Source organism: Bidens hawaiensis, unplaced genomic scaffold (genome assembly GCF_021521415.1).
Source record: "Bidens hawaiensis isolate Kalapana, Puna unplaced genomic scaffold, B.hawaiensis_p1.1 tig00021170_1, whole genome shotgun sequence".
Taxonomy (NCBI): Eukaryota; Viridiplantae; Streptophyta; class Magnoliopsida; order Asterales; family Asteraceae; genus Bidens; species Bidens hawaiensis.
In genome coordinates, this window is record NW_027493269.1 from 173,254 (window position 1) to 198,373 (window position 25,120).

Genomic DNA, 25,120 nt, shown 5'->3' on the forward strand with positions numbered 1-25,120 from the left:
GCTTTCTTCTGGCAGAGATCTATCGAAATTTTTCCTGCCACATAAGATCTCCAAGAGAACGATCCCAAAGCTGTACACATCCACCTTTTTAGTGATAATTGAGCTCCACCACTCTGGAGTAGGGCTGTCCAAACTGCTCATCGCTCGCCGCTCGTTCGTCGTTCGCTCGAATTTTGCTCGAAAAATGCTCGTTCGATTTCGGCTCGGTTTGGAAGTGAGCCGTTCGACTCGGTTCGGTTTAAAAGCAATCCAAGCACGAGCAAAGCCTTGCTTGGTTTGGTTCGGTTCGTTTTGCTTGAATTATTTTTTATTTACTAGTTTTATACATAAAACTTTATGTATATATATAAAAGTATACTATTTTTTAAAGTTTTAAAAATTACCCTCTTTTATGTTAAATTCAAAGTTCAAATTTAAACCATAGCTACTAGTTTTATATATGTTTTGTTGTTAACTATGAGTTTTATACATTTTAATGGTGAAAGTTTAGACAATTTAGAGTTGAAAGTCTTGAATTAATGATATTTTGAAATTTTAGAAATTTAAAATTGGAAACTTTGTACGAAATCAAGCAAAATCAAACCGAACCAAACCGCTCGGTTTCAAAACCAAACCAAGTTCAAGCATAAAGATATCGCTCGTTTCTTTAAATTCAATCCGCTCGGTTCGGCTCGCTTTCAAACCAAACCAAGTATGAGCATGTCCACGTTCGGTTTGGTTCGGTTCGTGAACAGCCCTACTCTGGAGCAATATAGCCAGGTGTTCCTTTAATGGTAGTCATCACTTCGGTTTGAGTTTTGTCAATGAGCTTAGATAACCCAAAATCGGATACTTTGGCATTGAAATCGTCGTGAAGAAGTATGTTTTGAGGTTTGATATCAAGATGCAGAATTTTTTGCCTACATTCTTCATGGAGATATGTTAAACCTTTGGCTATATCAACAATAATTTTCTTTCTACATTCCCATCCAAGTACTTGCTCCCGAACTCCATGATAAATCCACCAATCTAATGACCCATTACTCATGAAGTCATACACTAGAAATCTTTGTGATTTCCATGTACAAAATCCTCTTAGTCTAACCAGATTCACATGGTGAATATTACCAATAGATTGAACCTCAGCTAGGAATGATTTCTTAATGTGTGAAAGGCCTTCAAGACATTTTACTGCTATCTTGGAGCCATCTTTGAGACTCCCTTCGAAACCGATCCAGAACCTCCTTCACCAAGCTTTTTAGTAAAATTCTCTGTGGCGTTTATTAGTTCTTGATAAGAAAACGGATTTGGCATTCCTGGAAGTTGATCTAAAAACTCTTCCTCCAGTTCAACATCATTTCTTCGCTTGTGAACTACGTATGTAATACACCCTATCGCCACAACAAGCAGAAGCACAAAGCTTCCAATCGCAGAGCCTACAACTCTTGCAACTTGATGTGATGAAGGAGGTGGTCCAACATTCTGATTTCTGAACTTTTATGAAAGCTGAAGCATGATAATATGGATCAGCAGTCTTCATTGTAAATAACTCTGATGGTAAAAAACATACTCCATTTGAAGCATTTACATAATACCCAAAAAATGCTGCTTTGCATGAACAATTATTTTGGCATGCTTGCTTGCAAGTGTCCATACTCACACCCTCCATGTCAGCAATAGAGGCGAAGTACGTAATATTCTCGAGTTTAATAAATTTTTGATCTTGTGCAGAATTACATGAGAGAGGAGTAATTTCAGAGCATCCAAGGTTTAACTGGCGATCATTCACATATTTAAAATATTCAAATTCGGGACAAGTGCATTCCTTATTAGGCGTGCAGATGGAATTTCTTGTGCAAACCAAAGGAAAGCTACACTCATCAACACTAAGTAGAGTGATATCGGTTACCATTATCCATTCTTCAGCTTGCCATTCAAACACTTGCAGATGCCCATCTGGCATCAGTTTCATATACTGAGCTGATGATGCTTGACTTATGGGAATCTTACCATCAGGATAACTAGGGTCGGAAGATTCAATGAATAGTGATAAACTCCCGTTCAAGTACCTAATGTAACTTCTTTCATTAATTTCAAGATCGTAGACCAATATACTGTAATAGGCTTGAGGTGGGTTTGATTTGATATAAGCAAACAAACCTTTATCCGTGACTTGAAGAGAATACAAACCTTCTGAAGAATTGGAAGAAAAAACATTAGATATCAGTTTTTGACCCATAAAAAGCTTTTGCCCAAGTAACAAACAATCTGTTGGATGATCAAAGGATTGCCAAACTACGGAGTTCTGGTGATCGAATAACACCAGATTCCCGACTTCAGTTAGGTTCATGCCAGCGACGGATTTTCCTGCAGTGTTGGTGGTCCAAACAATTCTTCCATCTCCGTCCTTTAGGACCAATTCTCCAGTTGCAATGAATTCCAGTATGGCATTATCCCTGACAGGATGGTTTCGGTTGGCTAACCAAACGACTTGATATTCCCCGGGGCCAGTAGCCGGAGAAATGAATATGGCAAAGATGTAGTGAGAAGATATGCAGTAACGCCTATCTCCCTCACAGATAAAGCCACAGGAGAATTGAGCTCCATTGGTTTCTCTAAGGAGCATGGGTTGGAGATATGAGTAACTGACATTCCATGTAGTTGAAAGATTTGCTGTATAAGAATATGATTGAAAAACTGTAGTAAGATCGGTTACCATCGTCCACTTTTCAGATTTCCATTCAAATACTTGCAAATGCCCATCTGGCATCAGTTTCATATACTCAGCTCACTACTAGAAAAAACACCTTTAACGACACGCAATGCGCGTCATTAAAGGGTACAGATGACACGCAAATGCGCGTCGTAGAAGACCCAGTCATAAATAGAATATGACATGCATCCGCGTGTCATATTTTATGACATGCATTAATAACACGTGTTTATGACGTGCTTTTACGACCCCCATGTACGACTTACATTTATGCATGTCATAGTATTATTTTTTTTAAATATATTTTTACTTATTTTTGCATAATTACTAATTTTTATGTTCATGACGATAATTAAATTCTTATGGCAAACAACATAAAATATAAAATAGCAAAACTATTTATTTCATTTCATAATTAAACATCTTAAGTCAAAATATTACAAATATTCTAAAGTTAACAAAATTTTGGTTTAATAGTCAATAAATTACATCACCAAAAAACAAATTGTGTTACATAACTCGACCATTCTACTCAAATTCCATCAAATCCTCTTTCGTGTATTCATGTTTGCCTCCCCCAACCTGAGAAGAACATTAAACCAATAAAATGTTAAGAAATTTGGCTGGGTCAAAACAAACCAATATAAACATAATGAAACCTGTAAATTACACGTACATTGGATATTGACGAGTATTTCAAGTTCTTCACCAACGATCTCCTTAATGAACTTTAACATTGTCAATATTGTTTAGCAAACGTAAATCCTAAATTAAAAGGCGTAAATTCAAACTGCAACAAAACACAAAACAGTGACATTCAAATTTCCTGAAGTCTTTTGCAGCTGACTTTAAATTTCCTAAAGATCTATTCATTCACCTTTTTCCAAAGTGCCCAACCAACTGTGTAAACGATCCAAAGCATTACTCATTTCTCCACCTTTGTTCTACTAGATGGGTTATCTTAATTTCCTATCCTTTTTTTAATAACGGTTAACTGTATATTATAAAAGTATAAAGATGTTGCGCGCGTGCGCGTGCCTGTACGTGTACGAGCATACAGTCGCCCAATAACACGTTGCGCGCGTGCCCGTGACTATGTTACGCGCGCACAGCCGTGGATTTCTCCGAGACATCCGGCTTACAGTCTACACCCATTTCCGAATTTAAATATTTGAAGTTCAAGACCAAACCTTCCAACTAAAAAATTTTATCCAAAATTATATTTGAGAACCTTTTTATTTTCAACACTTTTGTCAGATTCTTTGTTAGATCGCAAACCCCCCTCTGCGAGTTTACTTTTCCACCTTAAGCTCTCTACCCCTATAGCGATTTACCTATATTTACATACAATTAACAAAGTCACCTTAAGGTATGATCCATGCATGAGAAATTATCCCCCGTCTCGAATACTAAGGCTTCCAAAGCTGCAAAAAACAAAAATAAATACGGTAGCTGTAAAAACAACAGTTAATTGAGAAGACATTTGCCTAAAAGAAACAACTAATAATAAGATACCTACCTGACGATGAAATCTAAAACCGAATCACGTTTAAACTTTAATTTTCATCAGGTTGATTTTTAAAAGTCGAAACCTCACAAAAATTAGAAACTTTTATGAACCTAACACTGTTTTAACTCGTCTGAACTCTGTCGTGTACTCGTTTCTAACATTCACAGCCTGATAACATTCAAGATTTAAAATTTAATAAGTTTGCAAGTTAAATACATAAAATTTAATAGTTATAATATATACAACTATATTATAATGCCTTAAAATGAAGTCTTTCATGGAAGACCCATTTGTTAAGCTCGGTAACAAACTGTTTATAGCAATCTTTCAAATTAAAATCGGTAAAGCAAAAACACAACATAAGAAACATATTGTAACTATTAAACAATGAGAATACCAGAATATTGTAATTATCAAGCAAAACTTAAAAAGAATAAAAAACATATTGTAAAATGGTAAAGCAAAGCAAAATCAGTAATATGCATTGCAATATAACAAACATATAGTAATTACTAAACAATAGCAACATCAGATAATCATTCATCTACCAATTAACAATCGGAAGCCCCATAGATTAGAGTAAATTAATTAAATCCATCTTTTAGGTAATTATTATTAGTCAATTAATGATTAATCACAAAATAAAATTGAAAAAGTTGAAATATAGAAATCAAGTATAAACAAGTAATATGAATAGAAGCAATCTTACGTATTAGAGTGATTTGTTCCAGAAATTAGAAAGTAACAGCGGAAACCCTAGAATTTGGGGGTTTTATTAGTAGCAAAGGCATGAGATTTGTCATCGAACAGGCTTCTGTTGTGCAGATTTAACCGATTATCCAGAGGCAAAGAGCGGCAGCGAGAAGCGATTTGTGAATTAGGGTGGAGGAGAGGACGTGGCGGCAGCAGTTGGATCTTGAGAAGTGGTTGGGGTGCTGGGGAGGGTTTATGAGAGAAGGGTAACTGATATGGATTAGAGTTCTGACTTCTGGTTTGATAAATATATTTAAAATTATAAGATGACACGCATAACTTTATTTTTTTCTTTATGACACTGAATCAACGACGTACAAGAATATGTGTCATAAATATTTCAAATTTTAAAAAATATGACATTTTTTATGACGCACGCATTTGCATGTCATAAAACCTCGCGTGTCATGGTGCGCTTGTCATTAAAGGTGTTTTTTCTAGTAGTGGCTGATGATGCTTTAGGCATGTCAATTACATAATAAGGATCACTTGCCTCCGAAGAATTCATGAAGAAAGCCAAACTCCCGTTCAAGAACCTCATGTATCTTATTCCAGTATTTGTATCGTTGCCATGGACCAACCTACTGAAATAAGTTTGAGAGTATGCTTGTGATTGTATATGACCAAACAAACCTTTATCCGTGACTTGAAGAAAATACGATAAATCGTCTAAAGAAACACTATATTCCAGTTCTTGACCTTGAAACAATTTTTGGCCTGGTAACAAAGAGTCTGTTGGGTAATCAAAGGATTGCCAAACTACCAAGTTCTGATCATTGAACAACACCAGGTTTCCGGAATCGGTTAGGTTCATGCCAGCAACGCATTTTCCGGTAGTGTCGGTGCCCCAAATTAGACCATCATATTTGTTTTCTAGCACCAAGTCTCCAGATGCAGTAAAAATCAGTGCTGCTTTCCTCGTCAGCTGATACCCTCTCAAGGGTGACCAAACTGATTTAGATTGCCCAGGGGATTTCATGGTTGGAGAAATGGATATGCCTAAGGTGTAACTGGAACAATTTTCTTCACAGAGGAAGCCAAAGGTGAATACAGCTATATTGGTTTCTCTACGGAGAACGGGCATGGCGTACGAGCCGTTGGTGGTCCATGTAGTTGAAACATTTGCTGTGGGATATAATTCAGAAGGCTGGGCAGTGGTGGGACTGGGTGATAACATGAGAACTAGAGAAAAGCCAAAGAAGAAACTAGAATTAATCCTCATGATTGATTGATGAACAGTGAAGGATGAAGAATGCATAATTCAAATATCCAGTCTGTTATAAGTCTTCAACGTCCAGTCATTTGAGTCAGTCTTCAACGTTGACTCATTTGAGTCAAGCTTACCGTGTTAGATCAGCCTCTAGTTTGAGACACAAATTTCTTATCCATTTTCATTTTGATTTAAATTGTTACCAGATATTTCTCCCAAAAAAAAAAATAATTAAATAAATTAAAACAAAAATAAACTTGATGATTTGTTCTTTCATCAAGAAAATGGAAACTGGTAGTTTTGAATACTAGTAGATGTTTATCTTCACAAAAATATGAATATTCAACTAGTTATTCTTCTTAATGTCATTTCTGTAAACTATCAAACATTTTGTAAACTTACCTAAAGGATTTGTAACATATTTTCTAAAAGTATATCTGGCTATTATTCAGCTTATCCATGATAAATAATCCAATATAGTAAATCTAAAAATTCAAGTAGTGTGCTGCATTTTATTAACCAAGCATTATACCCAATATTAAAATGCAACTGAAATTTTCTGGAATTCATTGCTATTTGAGTGGATTGACGTGGTGCTCTCTCGCCACGACTCTTCTGCTTATCATTTTTCTTACTTTTCCTCTTCGGTTAATCGCCGCTCTGTCACCATAGATGACCACTATCTCAGGCCACCAACGTCAGATTTCACCGCCAGTTACAAAGCCATATTATTTGGGACAAGAAAGATAACCCCCCTACGCCGCCACATTCCTCAATCGGGTTATTTGATTTCCTCAATCGATTTCAAAAGGCTACAACCGTCATTCTACCATATTAAATTTGATCCACACTTTTATTCTGTCTTTATCCGCTGTACTTCGCATTTGTCATCATTTTTCATTGTTTCACTCCTTAGCTTCTCTCTTGGCTGAGGTCAGAGTGTTGCTTTGTTTTCGGCTGAGGTCAGAGATCAGCTTTGTCTTCTCTTTCGTGTTTCTCTGCTGCGGTTTCTGAGGTGCATGCGATTATTGGACCGTAACCTCTCATTTTCATTTTGCGACGAAATTAAACAAGATGGTTAAAAGAGGGATTACTTACTCTAAGAGCAGAGTTTGCATCAGGATGGAATACAGAAAGCACAATCATTGCACTGAACAAGATTTATGCATTTTAGATACAAAGTTAATTCATTTATTGTATACTGAATATATTTTTTTACACAAGGAAAAATGATCTTAATTACCAAAACTCCCAGTCTGCTAATTGGCTCTGATATGGCAAATTCCCATACACCGAAAACAAATCCAAAATATTCGAGAACATATATTCAATACGTAGGGCAGTCGTTTTGATAATTTTTTGGTTTTGTAAAATGAACTGCCATCTTAGATACAATTGATGTGTGATCACAAAAAAGAAGTTGAACATATGGTAACTATGATTGTACCGCTTTGACTACTCGATCAAATGCTTCAGCTCCACATGTCTCAATGTAACACTCCACGGATCTTCGCGCATCTAGGCTCATCATTTGTAGGAGTTTCCAATATTTGTTGGGTTTCTATGAATATTTTATACTAAGTTAACCATTTAACTAGTCACAATTAAGGCGGAAGCGTGATATAAACAAACTACACATATGTATCCATGTGTTTATATATGTATATATTACAAGTTTATAGGAAATGTGTACATGAACAACATAATTTATTCATGTTATAAGATTACCAATAATCTATTTATTAGAAACCCGAAGCAAGGATCAAATGATACGAGAAAAACTAAACTATCAAAGCTATAAACACTTACATTCTTAACCCTTTAAGAGTGTAGTTGATGTTGAAGAAGATGATGATGTTGAAGCTAGACTTTCAAAAGAAAATCCTCAAACAGAATATACCCCGAGCCTCCAACACACACCGAGCTATGTTAGGAAGCTTGAACACGAGAAACCGAGACCCGAGCCTCTTCTTTTGTTCTTGGCCGAAAACCAAAACCAAGAAAGAAAGAAAGAGTTGGTTTTTGCTTCCTTGAAAGTTGTGTTTTGTTTACTTGTTTCAAAGATATAAAACAAAATCTTTCTCACATCATATGTTAGGTATTTTGGTCAAGTGAAGTTTATTCAATCTATCCCATATCCATGACAAGATTTTTGACCAAAACTTTTGGGGTGTGGGGCCCACCCAAAACCGGCCCCAAATAAAATTTTTTTTTTTTTATTTTTTTTATTTTATTTATTTTATACTTTATAAAATATATAAACACCCCATCTTTTATAAACCATTTTACAAAAGAACATATAGTTAAATAATCATTCCAATAATAATTATTTGAATAAATAAATTAACCAATTAATTTATTTAACACTTTCAAGTAAGTATTCAGAAACCCGATTTTCTAAATGTGTCGTGTTCTGTATTTGTCTTATAGATCTTATCTTAACAAATACATAATTGGTGTGTGTCTAACTCGTTATTGGGTATGACCCGACTTGGATCAAACACGACTAGCCACATTAACCTAATTATGTGTCTCGGGCATACGGTATTCCAACAATCTCCCACTTGCACGAGACTCATAGGAAGTTAATGCTAATGGTGAATACCGCCTAACAACAGGTCACCACCCCTAGTATGTTTGACTAAGTGCCATTCAATAACATCATCCCCTTCAAGTTCATACTTGATATGATATAGGTAAGTCTTATCATTACATCCCTTTGTTACTAGATGTCCTGTCAAATCGAAGAGACACAGAGTGATCATTCTCTCAATGATTTAACTTAACAGGCCTTAGACATCTAAACTCTCAACACATAAGAGGAACAAATCCCATCTTGACTGCATACATCCTCGTTGACATCTCATATGATATCTGAGCTCTTTCTTACACGTCATCGTGTTACCGAAATAACAAAGAAAAGAGTCAAGTTATCAGACTTGATGAGAAACCAGATCCAATATGCATCTCAGGTCAAAAGACACAATGATACTCGCCTTTACTCAAGGATTACTTATGATCAGTTGCACTAACTCCATGCAGTGATCCTTGAGAGCGGATCATGTCCAATATTTGTTTCCCACAAATATCTATGAACCTTGGTGGCAAACCTATGCCCTATATTCATCACATGAATATCAACCAATCCGGGTTCATAATAGTCTTACCTTCATACTTGTTCCCACAAGTATGATCGACTACGGACGTTTAGAACAACATAAGTCATTCATGGATTAAACATGCAAATATAGAACATAACTCATTGAATAATTAAAACATAATTAATTTTCATGAGATACCCATTACATTCGTTCTTATAAAAACACTAAATACAGATTAAATCCACTCACTAGAATACCGAAGTCCTAATGCACAAACATGACCCTCATGCTTTGGCCTATCGAGGAGCTTCGTGAGTGGGTCCGCAATATTTTGATCGGTATGAACTTTATGAATACATATCTTTCTCTTTTCAACTTCATCCCTTATGTAGTTGAATCTGCGCTCAATGTGCCTCGTTTTCTGATGAGCACGAGGCTCCTTGATCTGTGCAATAGCACCCTCATTGTCACAGAATATCTCTAGGGGCTCCTGAATGGTAGAGATAATCCCTAGATCCATGATGAACTTTTTCATCCATGCAGCCTCTTGGGCTGCCATTGAAGCGGCGATGTACTCAGATTCTGTAGTGGATAACGCGACAACATCCTGCTTCGAACTCTTCCAAGAGACAGCGCCTCCATTCAAAATGAAGACATATCCCGACTGTGACCGAGAATCATCTCGGTCAGTTTGGAAACTCGCATCCACGTAACCCTTTACGACGAGTTCCTCCTCACCAGACCCATATATTAAAAACATATCCTTAGTCCTTCTAAGGTATTTTAATATATTCTTGACAGCCATCCAATGACTGTCACCTGGGTTGTGCTGGTATCTACTCGTTATGCTTAAAGCATACGAGACGTCCGGTCTAGTGCACATCATTGCATACATAATAGATCCTATTGCCGAAGCATAAGGAACATGCTTCATCCTATCCTGCTCTTCCTTAGAGCTAGGACTTTGGGATGAGCTTAACACGGTTCCTCTAGGAATAGGTACCAAACCTTTCTTAGAGTTTTCCATCCTGAACCTTTTCAGGATTTTATCAATGTATGCACTTTGATTGAGTCCGATCAATTTCCTTTGTCTATCCCTATAGACCTTTATTCCCAAGATATATGTCGCTTCTCCAAGATCCTTAATTGAGAAACGACTACTTAACCACGCTTTAACGTTTTCCATACTTGGTATATCATTTCCAAATAAAAGTATATCATCGACATACAAAATAAGGAACATGACTATACTCCCACTAGCCCATTTATACACACACGCCTCATCACCGTTTTGGACGAAACCAAACGCTTTGATTTCTTCATTAAAACGATGATTCCACATCCGTGATGCTTGTTTCAACCCGTAGATTGATTTCCTTAACTTACATACTTTGTCAGGATTAGATGGATCGACAAAACCTTCAGGCTGAACCATATGGACATCTTCCTCAAGATATCCATTAAGAAAAGCGGTCTTGACATCCATCTGCCATATCTCATAATCAAAATGAGCTGCAATGGCAAATAATATCCTGATCGACTTAAGCATCGCGACCGGCGAGAAGGTTTCATCATAATCAATCCCTTGAGTTTGTGTGAAACCTTTTGCTACAAGTCGTGCTTTGTAAGTATCTAGATTTCCATGCATATCGGTCTTCTTCTTGAAGACCCACTTACATCCAACCAGTTTGGAGTTAAGTGGACGATCAACCAATTCCCAAACTTGGTTATCGTGCATGGATTGCATCTCGGCGCTCATGGCTTCAAGCCACTTGTCACAATCAGGTTGTGACATAGCATCTTTGTAGGAGATCGGTTCATCCGAATCGACCAAGTAGCAATCATCCACGAGAAATCCATATTTCTTGGGAGGTCGACTAATCCTACTAGATCTGCGAGCAACGTGTGTATGATCAACCATTTGATCACCTTCAACATCCTCGTGTTGAAAACTAGTATCGACCAACTGTGTATCATCCAGTGATTCTTGAACCTCTTCAAGTTCCACTCTCTTTTCACTAGGTCCTTCCATAAGGAACTTAGTTTCTAAGAAGTATCCTTTGCGTGAAACAAACACATTTTGTTCACTAGGATCATAGAATATATATCCTATATCATCCTTTGGGTATCCTATGAAGATACACCTGATGGATCGAGCCTCAAGCTTATTTGGGGTGTCACGTTTAACATAAACTATGCATCCCCATACCCTTAAATATGAAAAGGATGGAACCTTTCCATGCCACACTTCATAGGGTATTCGATCCACCTTTTTGGTCGGGGCCATATTCAAAATACGAGCCGCTGTAAGTAGCGCATATCCCCAAAATGATGGTGGTAGTGAGCTTCGTGCCATCATTGATCGAACCATGTCCAACAGTGTTCGATTCCTCCTCTCGGATACTCCGTTATGTTGAGGAGTTCCAGGAGGAGTGAACTGTGAAATAATTCCACAATCTCTAAGATGACATTGAAAAGCATCACTTAGGTATTCGCCTCCTCTATCGGAGCGGAGTACCTTGATTGTTCGGTCGAGCTGATTTTGTACTTCATTTTGAAATTCCTTGAACATTTCAAAGGCTTCATGTTTGTGTTTCATTAGATACACATACCCATATCGACTAAAATCGTCGGTAAAGGTAATGAAGTACCTTTCACTATTCCTACTAGTGGGCTTGAGAGGTCCGCATACATCCGTATGTATGATACCTAACAAGTCCTTAGCCCTTTCATTTGTACCTTTAAAAGGTTCTTTGGTCATCTTGCCTTGAATACAAGATTCACACTCATCAAACGAACCTAACTCATTTGTTTTCAAAAGACCATTCTTTTGGAGAGTATTTACACGATTCTTGTTTATGTGTCCAAGACGACAATGCCAAATGTAGGAATCACTCAAATCCTGTTTGAGTCTTTTAGTGGAAGTTTGATATAATGAGCTATTTGAGGTATTGTCATGAACCAATTCATAAATACCGTTGTTTGGTACAGCTTTAAAATAAAAGATACCATTAGATGATACATGCATTTCTGATTTTACAAATTTAAAGTCAAAGTTACATTGTCTAAGAAGGTGCACGGAAATAATGTTCCTAGTCAAACTAGGAGCATACAAAACATTTCTCAAAATAACTTCCAAACCACTTGGAAGCGATAAAGTGAAGTCTCCTCTAGCGACCACGTGCACCCTTGCACCGTTGCCCATGAAAAGACTCACTTCGCCCTTCTTTAAGTCTTCATTCCTTTTGAACCCCTGCAACCAATTGCAAATGTGAGTTCCACATCCGGTATCCAATACCCATGTGTTAGAAGAAATAAGATTTAGCTCAATATTAATCATAAAGACATTACCCGAGGCATGCCCCGCATTCCTCTTGTCTCTTAGCTCCTTTAGGTAGACCGGGCAATTGCGTTTCCAATGTCCGGTCTCCCCACAACCAAAACAAGGATCATCCTTATGACCCTTCGGTTCCATAACCTTTTGTTTCTTTGCCATAACCGGTGATTTGCCCTTACCCTTAAGATGCACAGGAGGACCCTTTCTTTTTGCTACCTTAGCCTTAGGATTGGGTTGAGATCGATTCTTGGATCTACCTTCATTGATCGCAAACACGGGTAAAACCCTTTTACCCATGCTCGCCTCGGCTGTTTTAAGCATTGAGTGAAGTTCTCCAATGTTTTTGTCCCACCCGTTCATGTTATAATTTAACACGAAAGTGTCGAACCTTTTCGACAAAGAGTTAAGGATCAAATCCGTAGCTAACTCTTTTGAGATGGGACAATTGAGCTTGGCGAGGCGATCAATGTAACTTTTCATCTTAAGCACATAAGTTGAAACTGGTTGATTATCATCCATTCTACATGCATGCAAGGCTCGAACCGTTTCGAACCTTTCAACTCTTGATTGCTTAAGGAACATTTCCTTAAGTTGAGTAATCATGTCGTACGCATTATGGTTTTCGAAATCTTTTTGGATTTCGGGAACCATAGTCGCCAACATGAGGCATGACACTTGAATGGAATCTTCCGTGTGTTGGACCCAATTCATATATTCGACCTCACTTCCCTCTTCCGGTTCGTTGGGGATAGGTGTTTCCAAAACATGATATAATTTTTCTTGTTTTAGAACAATCCTTAAATTTCGGAACCAATCCGAAAAGTTATTGTGGTTAAGACGGTCTTTAGCGAGAATAGATCGGAGAGATACATTTTGGACGTTAGGGATTATGTTGTCGTCGACGTGTGCGGCCATCTGCAGAATTTTAATTAAGTTCATTTTAGTGTTTTGCCCTTTTAATTATTAATACCCTTTTATATATACCAAATATAATTAATAATTAAAATCTAGAATCCAACGATAAACCCGACTCCGGTTAGGTGACCTTTTTCCCATTGTCGGTTTATCAAGGTAGTTATTCATAACAATTGCAAACCCTTTTGCAACCTCTAGATTTTATGGGACCGGTTCGAAATCATATTTCGTGTCGGCATGTTTATCCCATCAACACCTATTAGACCCCATGCTTGAGTGACCCTCTTCACATGGTTCTAATTTTAAGTCGTCCTACTTGTATCAACTTGTAATATCAACATATAAATGGTTAGGTGACCTTTTTCCCATTTATATGCCAATATTACCTCAACATATTAATTTACTCTACGCGGTTAGGTGACCTTTTTCCCACTAAGAGCTTACTAATATGTTAAGCGTTATACAAAAGGATGGTGTTTAACTTGTTATCCTTAATTTTAAAAGGGATTTTTAGTTTTAATAATTCTAGTTGTAAAACTTTAAATCATGTTCTAACATGCATTTAGTAACATGATATTTTGAAACCATTTTCAAAATTCTAATTTATAATAAAACCATTTTATTACGGGCGTGAGACGGCTAGTTAATAAATCCATTTTATTAAACTACGTGTCACGTAATTACCGATAATTATTAGAACCCGTTTTATGCTTTGTTAATTAATTCTATGTGACGAAGTTGATATCCTAATATCTAACAACCACACAATCAAACAATCAATTAACAAGCATACACAATTATACTAGACACGAGCCACTAAGTTAGACCACACTTGTTAGCCGAAACAAGTGTGTGTCTTAGGTCCGATCCTAAGGGACACATGACACATGGATGTTGTAGCTCCCACTCGATCCCGCATCCAAATGCTTCGAGCATCTTCTTCAACCCCGTTGTGATCCATTGGGCTTGAACTTGGGCCTTAGCTTCCATAAGCTTCCATTTGGGCTCAATAGGTGGGCTTAGGTTCTTTTGGGCTTGAATCCCCTTAATGGGCTTGTGAGACCCATTATCACCATACCCGGCCCAATAAGGCCCAAACTTCCAATTTTGCAATCTTCTTTAAATTTACAAAACAAATGTCCTAATACATTTTTTCTATAAAATAAAGATATTACAAATAAACTATTTATTACATACCCATATGAATAAATAATTACAAAACTGCCCCTGATTAATTATTACAAACCGAAACTTTGAATAATTAATAATAATCACAACAAACATCCATTTGGTCTACGGCTCGGTCTAGTTTTAACAAACATAACCCGTTATGTCTTAGGAACCCGTTCCAAAACCCCTTGACCTTATCGGGCCTAGCCCAACCCATTTGGGCTTGACCCAATAACATGATTATGAGCTTCGGCCCACATGTCCAAAACACATGGGCTTCGGCCCAATGAAAAGTCTCATGGGCTTCGGCCCATTTAACCAAAATGGGCTTCGGCCCATTTCACTTTCTTCCCTTCTTTTTTTTTTCTCGGTTAACCCATTAACCTAATGAAGTGGGCTTCGGCCCAATCACATCCGAATTGGGCTTCGGCCCATTTACTCGGTTTTATTTATTTATTTATTTTTTTGAACAAAGCCAAAAAATATAACAAGATTAAATACAAAAAAAATCATGCATGTTAATTTTTTTGTATAAAATCTTTCAAGGGGAAAATATAAAACCGAAAACCCGAAGCTTAGTTTCCCGTATCCCGGCTCTTGATGCCATTTGTTGGGTTTCTATGAATATTTTATACTAAGTTAACCATTTAACTAGTCACAATTAAGGCGGAAGCGTGATATAAACAAACTACACATATGTATCCATGTGTTTATATATGTATATATTACAAGTTTATAGGAAATGTGTACATGAACAACATAATTTATTCATGTTATAAGATTACCAATAATCTATTTATTAGAAACCCGAAGCAAGGATCAAATGATACGAGAAAAACTAAACTATCAAAGCTATAAACACTTACATTCTTAACCCTTTAAGAGTGTAGTTGATGTTGAAGAAGATGATGATGTTGAAGCTAGACTTTCAAAAGAAAATCCTCAAACAGAATATACCCCGAGCCTCCAACACACACCGAGCTATGTTAGGAAGCTTGAACACGAGAAACCGAGACCCGAGCCTCTTCTTTTGTTCTTGGCCGAAAACCAAAACCAAGAAAGAAAGAAAGAGTTGGTTTTTGCTTCCTTGAAAGTTGTGTTTTGTTTACTTGTTTCAAAGATATAAAACAAAATCTTTCTCACATCATATGTTAGGTATTTTGGTCAAGTGAAGTTTACTCAATCTATCCCATATCCATGACAAGATTTTTGACCAAAACTTTTGGGGTGTGGGGCCCACCCAAAACGGGCCCCAAATAAAATTTTTTTTTTTTTTTTATTTTTTTTATTTTATTTATTTTATACTTTATAAAATATATAAACACCCCATCTTTTATAAACCATTTTACAAAAGAACATATAGTTAAATAATCATTCCAATAATAATTATTTGAATAAATAACCATATAGTTAAATAATCATTCCAATAATAAATAATTATTTGAATAAATAAATTAACCAATTAATTTATTTAACACTTTCAAGTAAGTATTCAGAAACCCGATTTTCTAAATGTGTCGTGTTCTGTATTTGTCTTATAGATCTTATCTTAACAAATACATAATTGGTGTGTGTCTAACTCGTTATTGGGTATGACCCGACTTGGATCAAACACGACTAGCCACATTAACCTAATTATGTGTCTCGGGCATACGGTATTCCAACAATATTTTGAATTCAAATGGCTCTCTGCTATAACATATTTTTATCTATTATTCATGTATTTAACTTTTAATACATAAACTATATTTATTTAATTTAATTTGTTTTTTCTAGACTTTAAGATGATAATATAGTTTGTGACTCAATCTTTTTATCTAGTTTTCTAATTAGTTTTATGCATTTAAATTTTATTATTACTTTCGTTAAGTTATAAAAAGGTAACTTGAAAAAAAAAAGAGTAATAAAGAAGATAAAAAAAATTAATCATAATAAAAGAGAGAGAATACATATGATGTATTTTATTGATAGAAGAGATAGAGATTGTCAATTACCAAAATGTCCTTTATTATTTTAATTTATTAGTTGATGTGGTTGAATGTGGACCATTAATTTAGTTCTCAAGTTCTTAAAACTCTAATAGGTTCTCAAATGAAATCATATTTATATCTACGGAGGATGCTGTAACAAAGTTCAAGAATTAACATAACGTATTTTATAATGCATTTGATGTTATTCTGTGTTTTACAAATTTATATTCATTTATGTCGCACATTGGTTTAAACCAAATCCATTTCATCCCACACATCCACGACTAGTGGCCACAATCCATTATAAAGTCAATCTCAACTCCAAACCAAAACACACACACACAAGATTCTCTAAACAAGAAGCGTTTAGATTCCATAAAATGGGTTCCTCATCATGCTGTTATAATAATAATAACAATGATATCCTCGTAAAATGTTGTATACCGTCTCCACCACATCACACTCACCCAATCAACCGTACCTCCACACTACAAGAAAATTGCGACGACATTCCGGTCGCAAATCAGTTGCAACTGCCCTATTGCGACCGTTTTGCAACAAAAATGCTGTCGGAAAACACACGTCGCAACTGACCTATTGCGACCGTTTTATTACAGCCGTCGCAAATCTTGCAACCACTGCAGCCGTCGCAAAGCTTGCTACCACTGCTGCGGTCGCAAGTCTTGCAACCACTCCCAGCCGTCGCAAGTATTGCAACCACTCCCAGCCGTCGCAACTATTGCTGCAGTCGCAAAGCTTGCTACCACTGCTGCGGTCGCAAGTCTTGCAACCACTGCTTCTGTCGCAAGTATTGCAACCACTCCCAGCCGTCGCAACTATTGCTGCAGTCGCAAAGCTTGCTACCACTGCTGCGGTCGCAAGTCTTGCAACCGCAAATCTGCAAATCTTGCTACCGTCTTTTTGATCAGGCAACCAAAAATAATTGTTCAAAATATATATTAATATAGACACAAACACACAGACACAAATCAAACTATAAATTTGTATCAAAGAAATTCAATATAAACAAAAAGTTATTCGAGTTCTATAAACAAACAAAAAAATGTTACTCTAGCTAATCAAAAATCAAAAACCACAACTACCATACTTTTGAATATCAGCCAATTACATGCTTCTATGTGCAGTTGCAAGCACTAGCATTATTTGGACTTCTCAATCTTGTACATATGAACAACTTTTGGCACCAACTCGTCATCCGGGTTTCGGTTTGTTAAGATGGAAAGTAATACCTGCCAAACACACGCAACACATTCACATATCACCATCACACATTAAACCAAAGCTATTCACTCTATTAAAGGATTTAAAAAAAGATAACGAAAATGAGAAAATGAAGCAATAGATCAAACCTTGGAGAATGTTAGTGTTGGGCTCCATTGTTTCTTGAGAATATCTCAACATATGTTACCCGCGCTGTTGATGTTTGATGGTAAACCTTGGTCCTAAATGCAAACTAAGGCTTCCATTTTTATGGGACCAATATCAAACGCTCCGACTTTCCAAAAACTTCGGTTCTCCATTCTCTGATCATCGACTGCGTTATTCTAAGGCTGCACCAGTTGACCATGCGTCTCAAATTATCATCACATGAACCACCATAACAAGTGTTAGTGACACCATTGTAACTTGCAAATAACATTTACAAGCTCTTTTAATACCTTGTTAGTATTCAAAAAATACTTTAAAGAGGTGTTGAAGAATGAAAAGATGCATAATTTTAGGTACAAGAGGTGTTGAAGAAAATATTTATCAATCTTATTGGATCAATGAAATAAGACACATTTACGAACCAAATACCCAATTAAATCTATATGTGAATACAAATTAATCAATTCACTTAAATAATAACATAACATAGAAATATACCATGCAATTAAAGCGTGAAAAAAAAATTTAGGGGCGGAAGGAGGGGCAGGGGGTCGGTTAAACATGTGGTACGGGTTCAAATCCAAACGGGTCACTTAAAAAAAAAACTGTAAATCCTATTCCGATCTAATCGTGTTTGGGTAAAAACAGATCATTTTAAGTGCTAATACTCTTCATTTCCAACTTTTACATAGTGTCCCCTCTACCAAAAAATATAGCAGTCACTAAAGCTAATAATTACTAATTATATGGAACGCATGAAAATTTAAGCTAATGCCATAAATTTCATGCAAGTATCCGATTTAGGTGAAATCAGTGGGTTACCTTTTTGTAATCACTTTGACATTAGGGATCACCTTGAATCGTTCGGATATGTGGGTAGATTCTGCAAATTCCAAATCCAACAGAATTAAAACAATCAATAAATCTGTATAGTCGAATGGAATATTGCTAATACCTTTAAAGTTGAAGGCGATGAACGATTTCATTGATTGGAAAGCGTCTAATTGTAAAAGCCAAATTTGATGTGGTCGGTTCTGATAGCAAACGCTAACCAAAAACTGAAATTTTGATTTTCACCTTGCGTGTTGTTGGGTCGATTAACTGGGGCAGTGATTCTTTCTTCCAGGCATAGTCACTGTTGGCTGCTGTTTGTGTTCAGACGTTTGTTTAGTAAAAGTTAAACGAACACGAACATACTTTGTTCGTGTTCGCTCAGTTAGTTTACAAACCTAGTAAATAGAGAGAAAAAAAAAGTAACCACCTTCGATTGAGGAGTTGACTCAGCAGCACTAGCAACTGACACCATGTCACTCGGTGATTACTAGAAACAGGCATTGGATGATACCTCATGTATCAGTGCCTGATGTAACATATATTGATTGGGCTGCTTTGAAGAATAAGGGGTTTGAAGGTGTGGTGTTTGATAAGGATAACACACTTACTGTTCCTTACTCTTTGGATTTGTGGGGCCCGCTTACTGCGTCTGTGGAGTCATGCAAATCGGTTTTTGGGGACAACATTGCAGTTTTCAGTAACTCTGCTGGTAATTTAGTTTCAACCCAACCGGTTAGTTTGTGTCTTTGAATGGTTTGTGAATTGTGATGTGTTTACTACTTTCAATTCGGATTAGGACTTGAGGAGTATGATCCTGATGACAGGAAAGCGAAGGCGGTTGAGTCGGCCATTGGAATTCGAGTAATTAGACATAGTATGTGTCTAAATGAATTCCTTATATCCTCCATTTGAATTGAACTTACATATATGTTTTCATTTGAATGGTTTGTTACAATGGTTGTGTTCACAGATTGGCTGGTCCAACCCGACACGAACCTTAATGTTTGACAAGAACCTGAACGACAAGAACCTGAACCCAGAAGTTTTTTATTTTTTATTGTATTCGCATATTAATACTTTATATTTACATTTTTACATCCAAAATAAATTGCAAATTTATGCAAAACACTTACATTTTTTGTTATGAAATATTAGCTAATTTACTTTATAGTTTTAACTTTCAAGTTTTGCATACGATACCCAACCAACTTTTTTTTATTATATAAAACATATTAAAAAAAAGCATAAAAAATAAATAGGTATCCAGATTGACCCGAACCCGGCCCGAAACTGATCCGAACCATTTTATACCAAACACAAACCCGCAAATGTTGTGTTAGATTCGTGTTGGGTTTTTGTGTCATGTCACAAGTGAGAAATGTGTGCTTGTGGGTACTTGATTCATGAGTGATGATGGATTCATGCTTTTTGTTTCTTTAAATGTTCATTCTAGAGATGAAGAAACCAGCTGGTTCAGCTGAAGAAGTTGAAAGGCATTTTGGATGTGATTCATCTAAGCTCATTATGGTACCATGTATTATCTAAAAAAATTAATATGATGTTTGTTAAAGTTAAATAAACTATCATACAAAAATGTTTCGTTACAGGTCGGTGATCGGACCTTCACGGATATTGTCTATGGGAACAGAAACGGGTTTCTTGCTATATTAACTGCCCCACTGAGGGTTGCAGAAGAGACATTCATTGTTAAGCAGGTTTTATTCCATATATTATCTTTATTAAATTTTAACGCGTGCTGGGTAACATGTTAGGCACCAGCTGATTCAGCTACGTATATAGCATCTTAATGTCCTTATAAGAAACATAAGAATGTAAAACACAATTATGTTTCTTATAAGGACTTTGAGATTTAAATGCGTGAATGGGGGCGATTTGATCCAAAATTTGGGCAAACTTATTTTTGTTCATTATATGTACGTAAACATAGATAGCGGCAATATGCAAGTGAAAAATTGGGCATATTTATGATTGTATACTTATATATTTTCAGGTGAGGAAGATCGAACAAGCCCTTCTAAAGTGGTGGTTGAGAAAGGGGTTAAAGCCAGCTAATGCGAGGCTTCTTCCAGACGCTTTAGATTGCATGAAAGAACCACCAGCTATTTAAGGAATGACGTAGAAACTAGAAAAATGAGGAACTGAAGTCATTATATGTGGCGCAAGCCCCCTTTGCATGGTTCTTTTTGTTACCTTATTCTTATTTACTCCATGAAACTGTATATTGTGTGCGATGTAGCAAATTTTAGTTGTTGGTTAAGTTAAAAGGAGTTTATTTCTTGAACCAACTTGATGTGAAGTAACATTTGTACCTATACAAGACGCTTTGCTAGTTTGGATTACGTGAGGTTGAATGGTAATAAACACACCATTGGATTGAACAATTATCACATAAAACAAGCAGCCAACAGTTGGAATTTATTGCAACAATTATAATCTGAACTCAATAATATTGTACACGCATAAAGCCAATATACATTTGTATGGAAACAAAATACAGAAAGCATAGAAATGATCCACAAGAACCTTTAAAGCTACTTACCTTGGCCCAGACAGAACAGAAGCTAACAATGGTGTTAAATCTTTCTTCTGACTATTGTTTTTACGCAGTCTTGGATCTGTAAAGTTATAATCCAAGCTTGTTTCAACGCTCATTCCTCCTTCTAACACCTTAACCACGGAAGACATTGAAGGCCTGCGTGTATAATCAGTCTGTAAACACCATGAAGCCATCTTCATCATCTCCACAACCTCTGCACCATTTATTTGCATATCTTCACTGTGTTCGTCAACCATTTCTAACAACGTTCCTTGCTCCCAGCATTTCTGAAAGACAGAGAGTAAGTGCCAGCTTTCTTCTGGCAGAGATCTATCGAAATTCTTCATGCCACATAAGATCTCCAAGAGAACGATCCCAAAACTGTACACATCCACCTTTTCAGTGATAATTGAGCTCCACCACTCTGGAGCAATATATCCAGGCGTTCCCTTTATGGTAGTCATCACTTCGGTTTGAGTTTTGTCAATCAGCTTAGATAACCCAAAATCAGATACCTTGGCATTGAAATCGTTGTCAAGAAGTATGTTTTGAGGTTTGATATCTAAATGCACAATCTTTTGCCTACAATCTTCATGGAGATATGCTAAACCTTTGGCTATATCAAGAATGATTTTCTTTCTACATTCCCATCCCAGTACATGGTCCCGAACTCCATGGTAGATCCACTTATCTAATGACCCGTTACTCATGAAATCATACACTAGAAATCGTTGTGATTTCCATGTACAGAATCCATGAAGTCTAACTAGGTTTACATGGTGAATGCTGCCAATGGATTGAACCTCAGCTAGGAATGATTTCTTAATGTGTGAAAGTCCTTCAAGACATTTTACTGCAATCTTGGCTCCATCTGCTAGGGTGCCTTCGAAAACAGATCCGAATTCTCCTTCACCAAGCTTTTTACGAAAATCATTTGTGGCTATTCTTAACTCTTCATAAGAAAACCGTGTCGGCATTCCTGGAACTTGATCTAAATAGTCTTCCTCCATTTCTGTATCCCCTTTTCGCTTGTGGACTACGTATGTAATACAACCTATGACCACAAGAAGAAAAAGCACAAAACTTCCAATCGTAGAGCCTACAACTCTTGCAACTTGAGGAGAAGAATGATCCTTAGAGCCTGCGAATGTTGCAACTTGAGGAGGTGATGTAACATTCTGGACTTTTATGAAAGCTGAAACATTATAATATGTTATTACAGTGTTCATTGTAAATAACTCTGAAGGTAAATAACATTCTCCATTTGCAGAATTAAAATGGTGCTGGAAAAAAGCTGCTTTGCATGAACAATTGTTTAGACACGCTTGTTTACAAGTCTCCATACTCACGCCCACCATGTCGAAAATACCAGAATAGAAGGTGAAGTGCTTGACGTTCTCAAGCTGGATAAAATGGTGATCTTGTATAGAGTTACATGAGAGGGGAGTAATTGCAGAGCATCCCAGGTTGAGTTGGCGATTGTTCACTGCTCTAAAATAATCAAATCCATCAAATCCGGTACAACTACATTGTTTATCAGCCAAGCAAATGGAGTTTCTTCCGCAAGCCAAAGGATAACCACACTCTCCTACATCAATATCCATAAGAAGATTGGCTACCACTATCCAGTTGTTGGATCCAGAGTTCCATTCAAGCACTACTAAATGCCCATCTGGCATTAATTTCATATATTGAGTTGATGATGCTTTAGGTATGTCAATAACAACATCGGGAACACTTGGCTTGGAAGGTTGCATGAATAATGACAAACTCCCATTCATGAGCCTAATGTATCTTCTTCCTTTACTTGTATCGTTGCTATAGATACTGTAATAGGGTTGAGGTGGGCTTGATTCAACATAAGTAAACAAACCTTTTTCTGTTACTTGAAGAAAAAACATACCATTCTGACGTGTTGAATTGGTTAACGAAACACTAGATCTCAGCTTTTGACCTTGAAACAACTTTTGGCCAGGTAACAAACAATCTGTTGGGTGATCAAAAGATTGCCAAACTACCTTGTTCTGTTGATCAAACAACACCAGATTTCCGGTATCAGTTAGGTTCATGCCAACAACGGATTTTCCTGTGGTGTTGGCGGTCCATACTATGGTTTCATCTCCATCCGTTAGGACCAAGTCTCCAGCTGCAGTGAATTTCAGTATCGCATTCTTTGTGACCGGATTGTCAGGGTTGGCTGACCAAACGACTTGATATTCCCCAGGGTAAATGACCGGAGAAATGAATATGGCAAAGATGTAGTGAGAAGATTTGCAGTTGGTCCTATCTCCCTCACATATAAAGCCACAGGAGAATTGAGCTCCATTATTTTCTCTAAGGAGCATGGGTTTGAGATCTGAGTAACTGGCATCCCATGTAGTTGAAAGATTTGCTGTATAAGAATATGATTTAAAAAATGAAGTAAGATCGGTTACCATTGTCCACTTTTCAGATTGCCATTCAAATACTTGCAAATGCCCATCTGGCATTAGTTTCATATACTGAGCTGATGAAGCTTTAGGTATGTCAATTACATAATAAGGATCAGTTGGTTCGGAAGAATCCGTGAAGAATGACAAACTCCCGTTCAAGAATCTCATGCATCTTCTTCCTGCATTTGTATCGTTGTCATTAATCAACCTACTGAGATAGGTTTGAGATCGTCCTTGTGGTTCTTTATAACCAAACACACCTTTATCCGTGACTTGAAGATAATATAATGAATCACTAGATTCCAGATTTTGACCTTCAGACAACTCTTGGCCAGGTAACAAAGAGTCTCTTGGGTCATCAAACGATTGCCAAATTACAGAGTTCTGGTCATTGAAAATCACGAGGTTTCCGGTACCGGTTAGGTTCATGCCAGCAACTGCGCTTTCATATTCATAGTATCCATATTCGTCCATTAGAACCAAGTTTACAACTGTAGTAAAATTCAGTGTTTCAATCTTCCTGAGCGAATTCTCTCCCTTGGTAAACCAAACGGATTCTGATTGCCCAGGGAATTTCGTGGTTGGAGAAATGAATATGCCAAAGATGTAAGAGGTACAAATTTCTTCACAGAGGAAGCATAAGGTGAATACAGCTAAATTGGTTTCTCTACGGAGAACGGGTATGGCATACGAGCCGTTGGTGGTCCATGTAGTTGAAAGATTTGCTGTGGGATATAATTCAGAAGGCTGAGCAGTGAGACTGGGTGATATCATGAGAATTAGAGAAAACCCAAAGAAGAAACTGGAACTGAACCTCATGAGTAACAGTTAAGGATGAAGAATGCATGCTTCAATCTGTTATAAGTCAATGTTAATATAGTCCCCTCATTAAAGCCCCCGTGTTGGAGACACAACTTTTATTGGAATCTTATTTTAGACTATTATTGTGGCTGCTATTATTTCGCCATGATTTACGTGATTTTAGTTTCCATGTATAGTATTCCTTTAAAAATTTCCAAAATAAGCGTGTATGAAAACGTTTTTCAGGTTTTAGATGTCATTTGCAAGAAATTCTCAAAATAGGTATTATAAACTAGTCGTGATGAGTAGTTTATGATTACACACGAGTAGTTTGTAAAACCAGTTAAAACTTGCCGTGTGCCCTTAAACTAATCGTAACGAGCAGGTTCACTATTCATTTGCTCGTCACGACTAAATAAGTTTCATGCCTCGTAATCAACGCCCACGAG

At 36.8% G+C, this 25,120-nt stretch overlaps 2 protein-coding genes, 1 long non-coding RNA gene and 1 pseudogene across 4 annotated transcripts in view; 1 reads left to right on the plus strand and 3 right to left on the minus strand.

The window, feature by feature from the left end:
• Positions 1-21,225, plus strand: part of LOC143562796 (phosphatidylglycerophosphate phosphatase 1, chloroplastic/mitochondrial-like) — a 29,783-nt gene extending 8,558 nt beyond the window's left edge. The window contains exons 2-5 of the mRNA XM_077050501.1: positions 19,678-19,755; positions 20,335-20,408; positions 20,489-20,596; positions 20,893-21,225. Of these exons, the coding sequence (XP_076906616.1) occupies positions 19,678-19,755; positions 20,335-20,408; positions 20,489-20,596; positions 20,893-21,009 (377 nt within the window). The 3' untranslated portion in view covers positions 21,010-21,225. The remainder of the gene's footprint in view (positions 1-19,677; positions 19,756-20,334; positions 20,409-20,488; positions 20,597-20,892) is intronic.
• On the minus strand, positions 430-6,291 carry LOC143562788 (G-type lectin S-receptor-like serine/threonine-protein kinase SD2-5; annotated as a pseudogene).
• LOC143562799 (uncharacterized) lies at positions 17,646-19,363 on the minus strand. Of its 2 annotated transcripts, none has more exons than XR_013140556.1 (5): positions 19,309-19,363; positions 19,003-19,189; positions 18,870-18,930; positions 18,029-18,250; positions 17,646-17,908 (listed from the first exon to the last, which is right to left on the minus strand). It is a non-coding gene; the product is annotated as an uncharacterized LOC143562799 (long non-coding RNA). The 2 variants fall into 2 exon arrangements; XR_013140555.1 differs by having other exon boundaries at positions 19,003-19,192.
• Positions 21,226-21,269: 44 nt separating the features above from the next.
• On the minus strand, positions 21,270-24,689 carry LOC143562789 (G-type lectin S-receptor-like serine/threonine-protein kinase SD2-5). Its single transcript, XM_077050496.1, has one exon. It carries the CDS (start codon positions 24,687-24,689, stop codon positions 21,438-21,440), a length of 3,252 nt encoding a protein of 1,083 aa, XP_076906611.1. The 3' UTR covers positions 21,270-21,437.
• Positions 24,690-25,120: the final 431 nt, after the last annotated feature.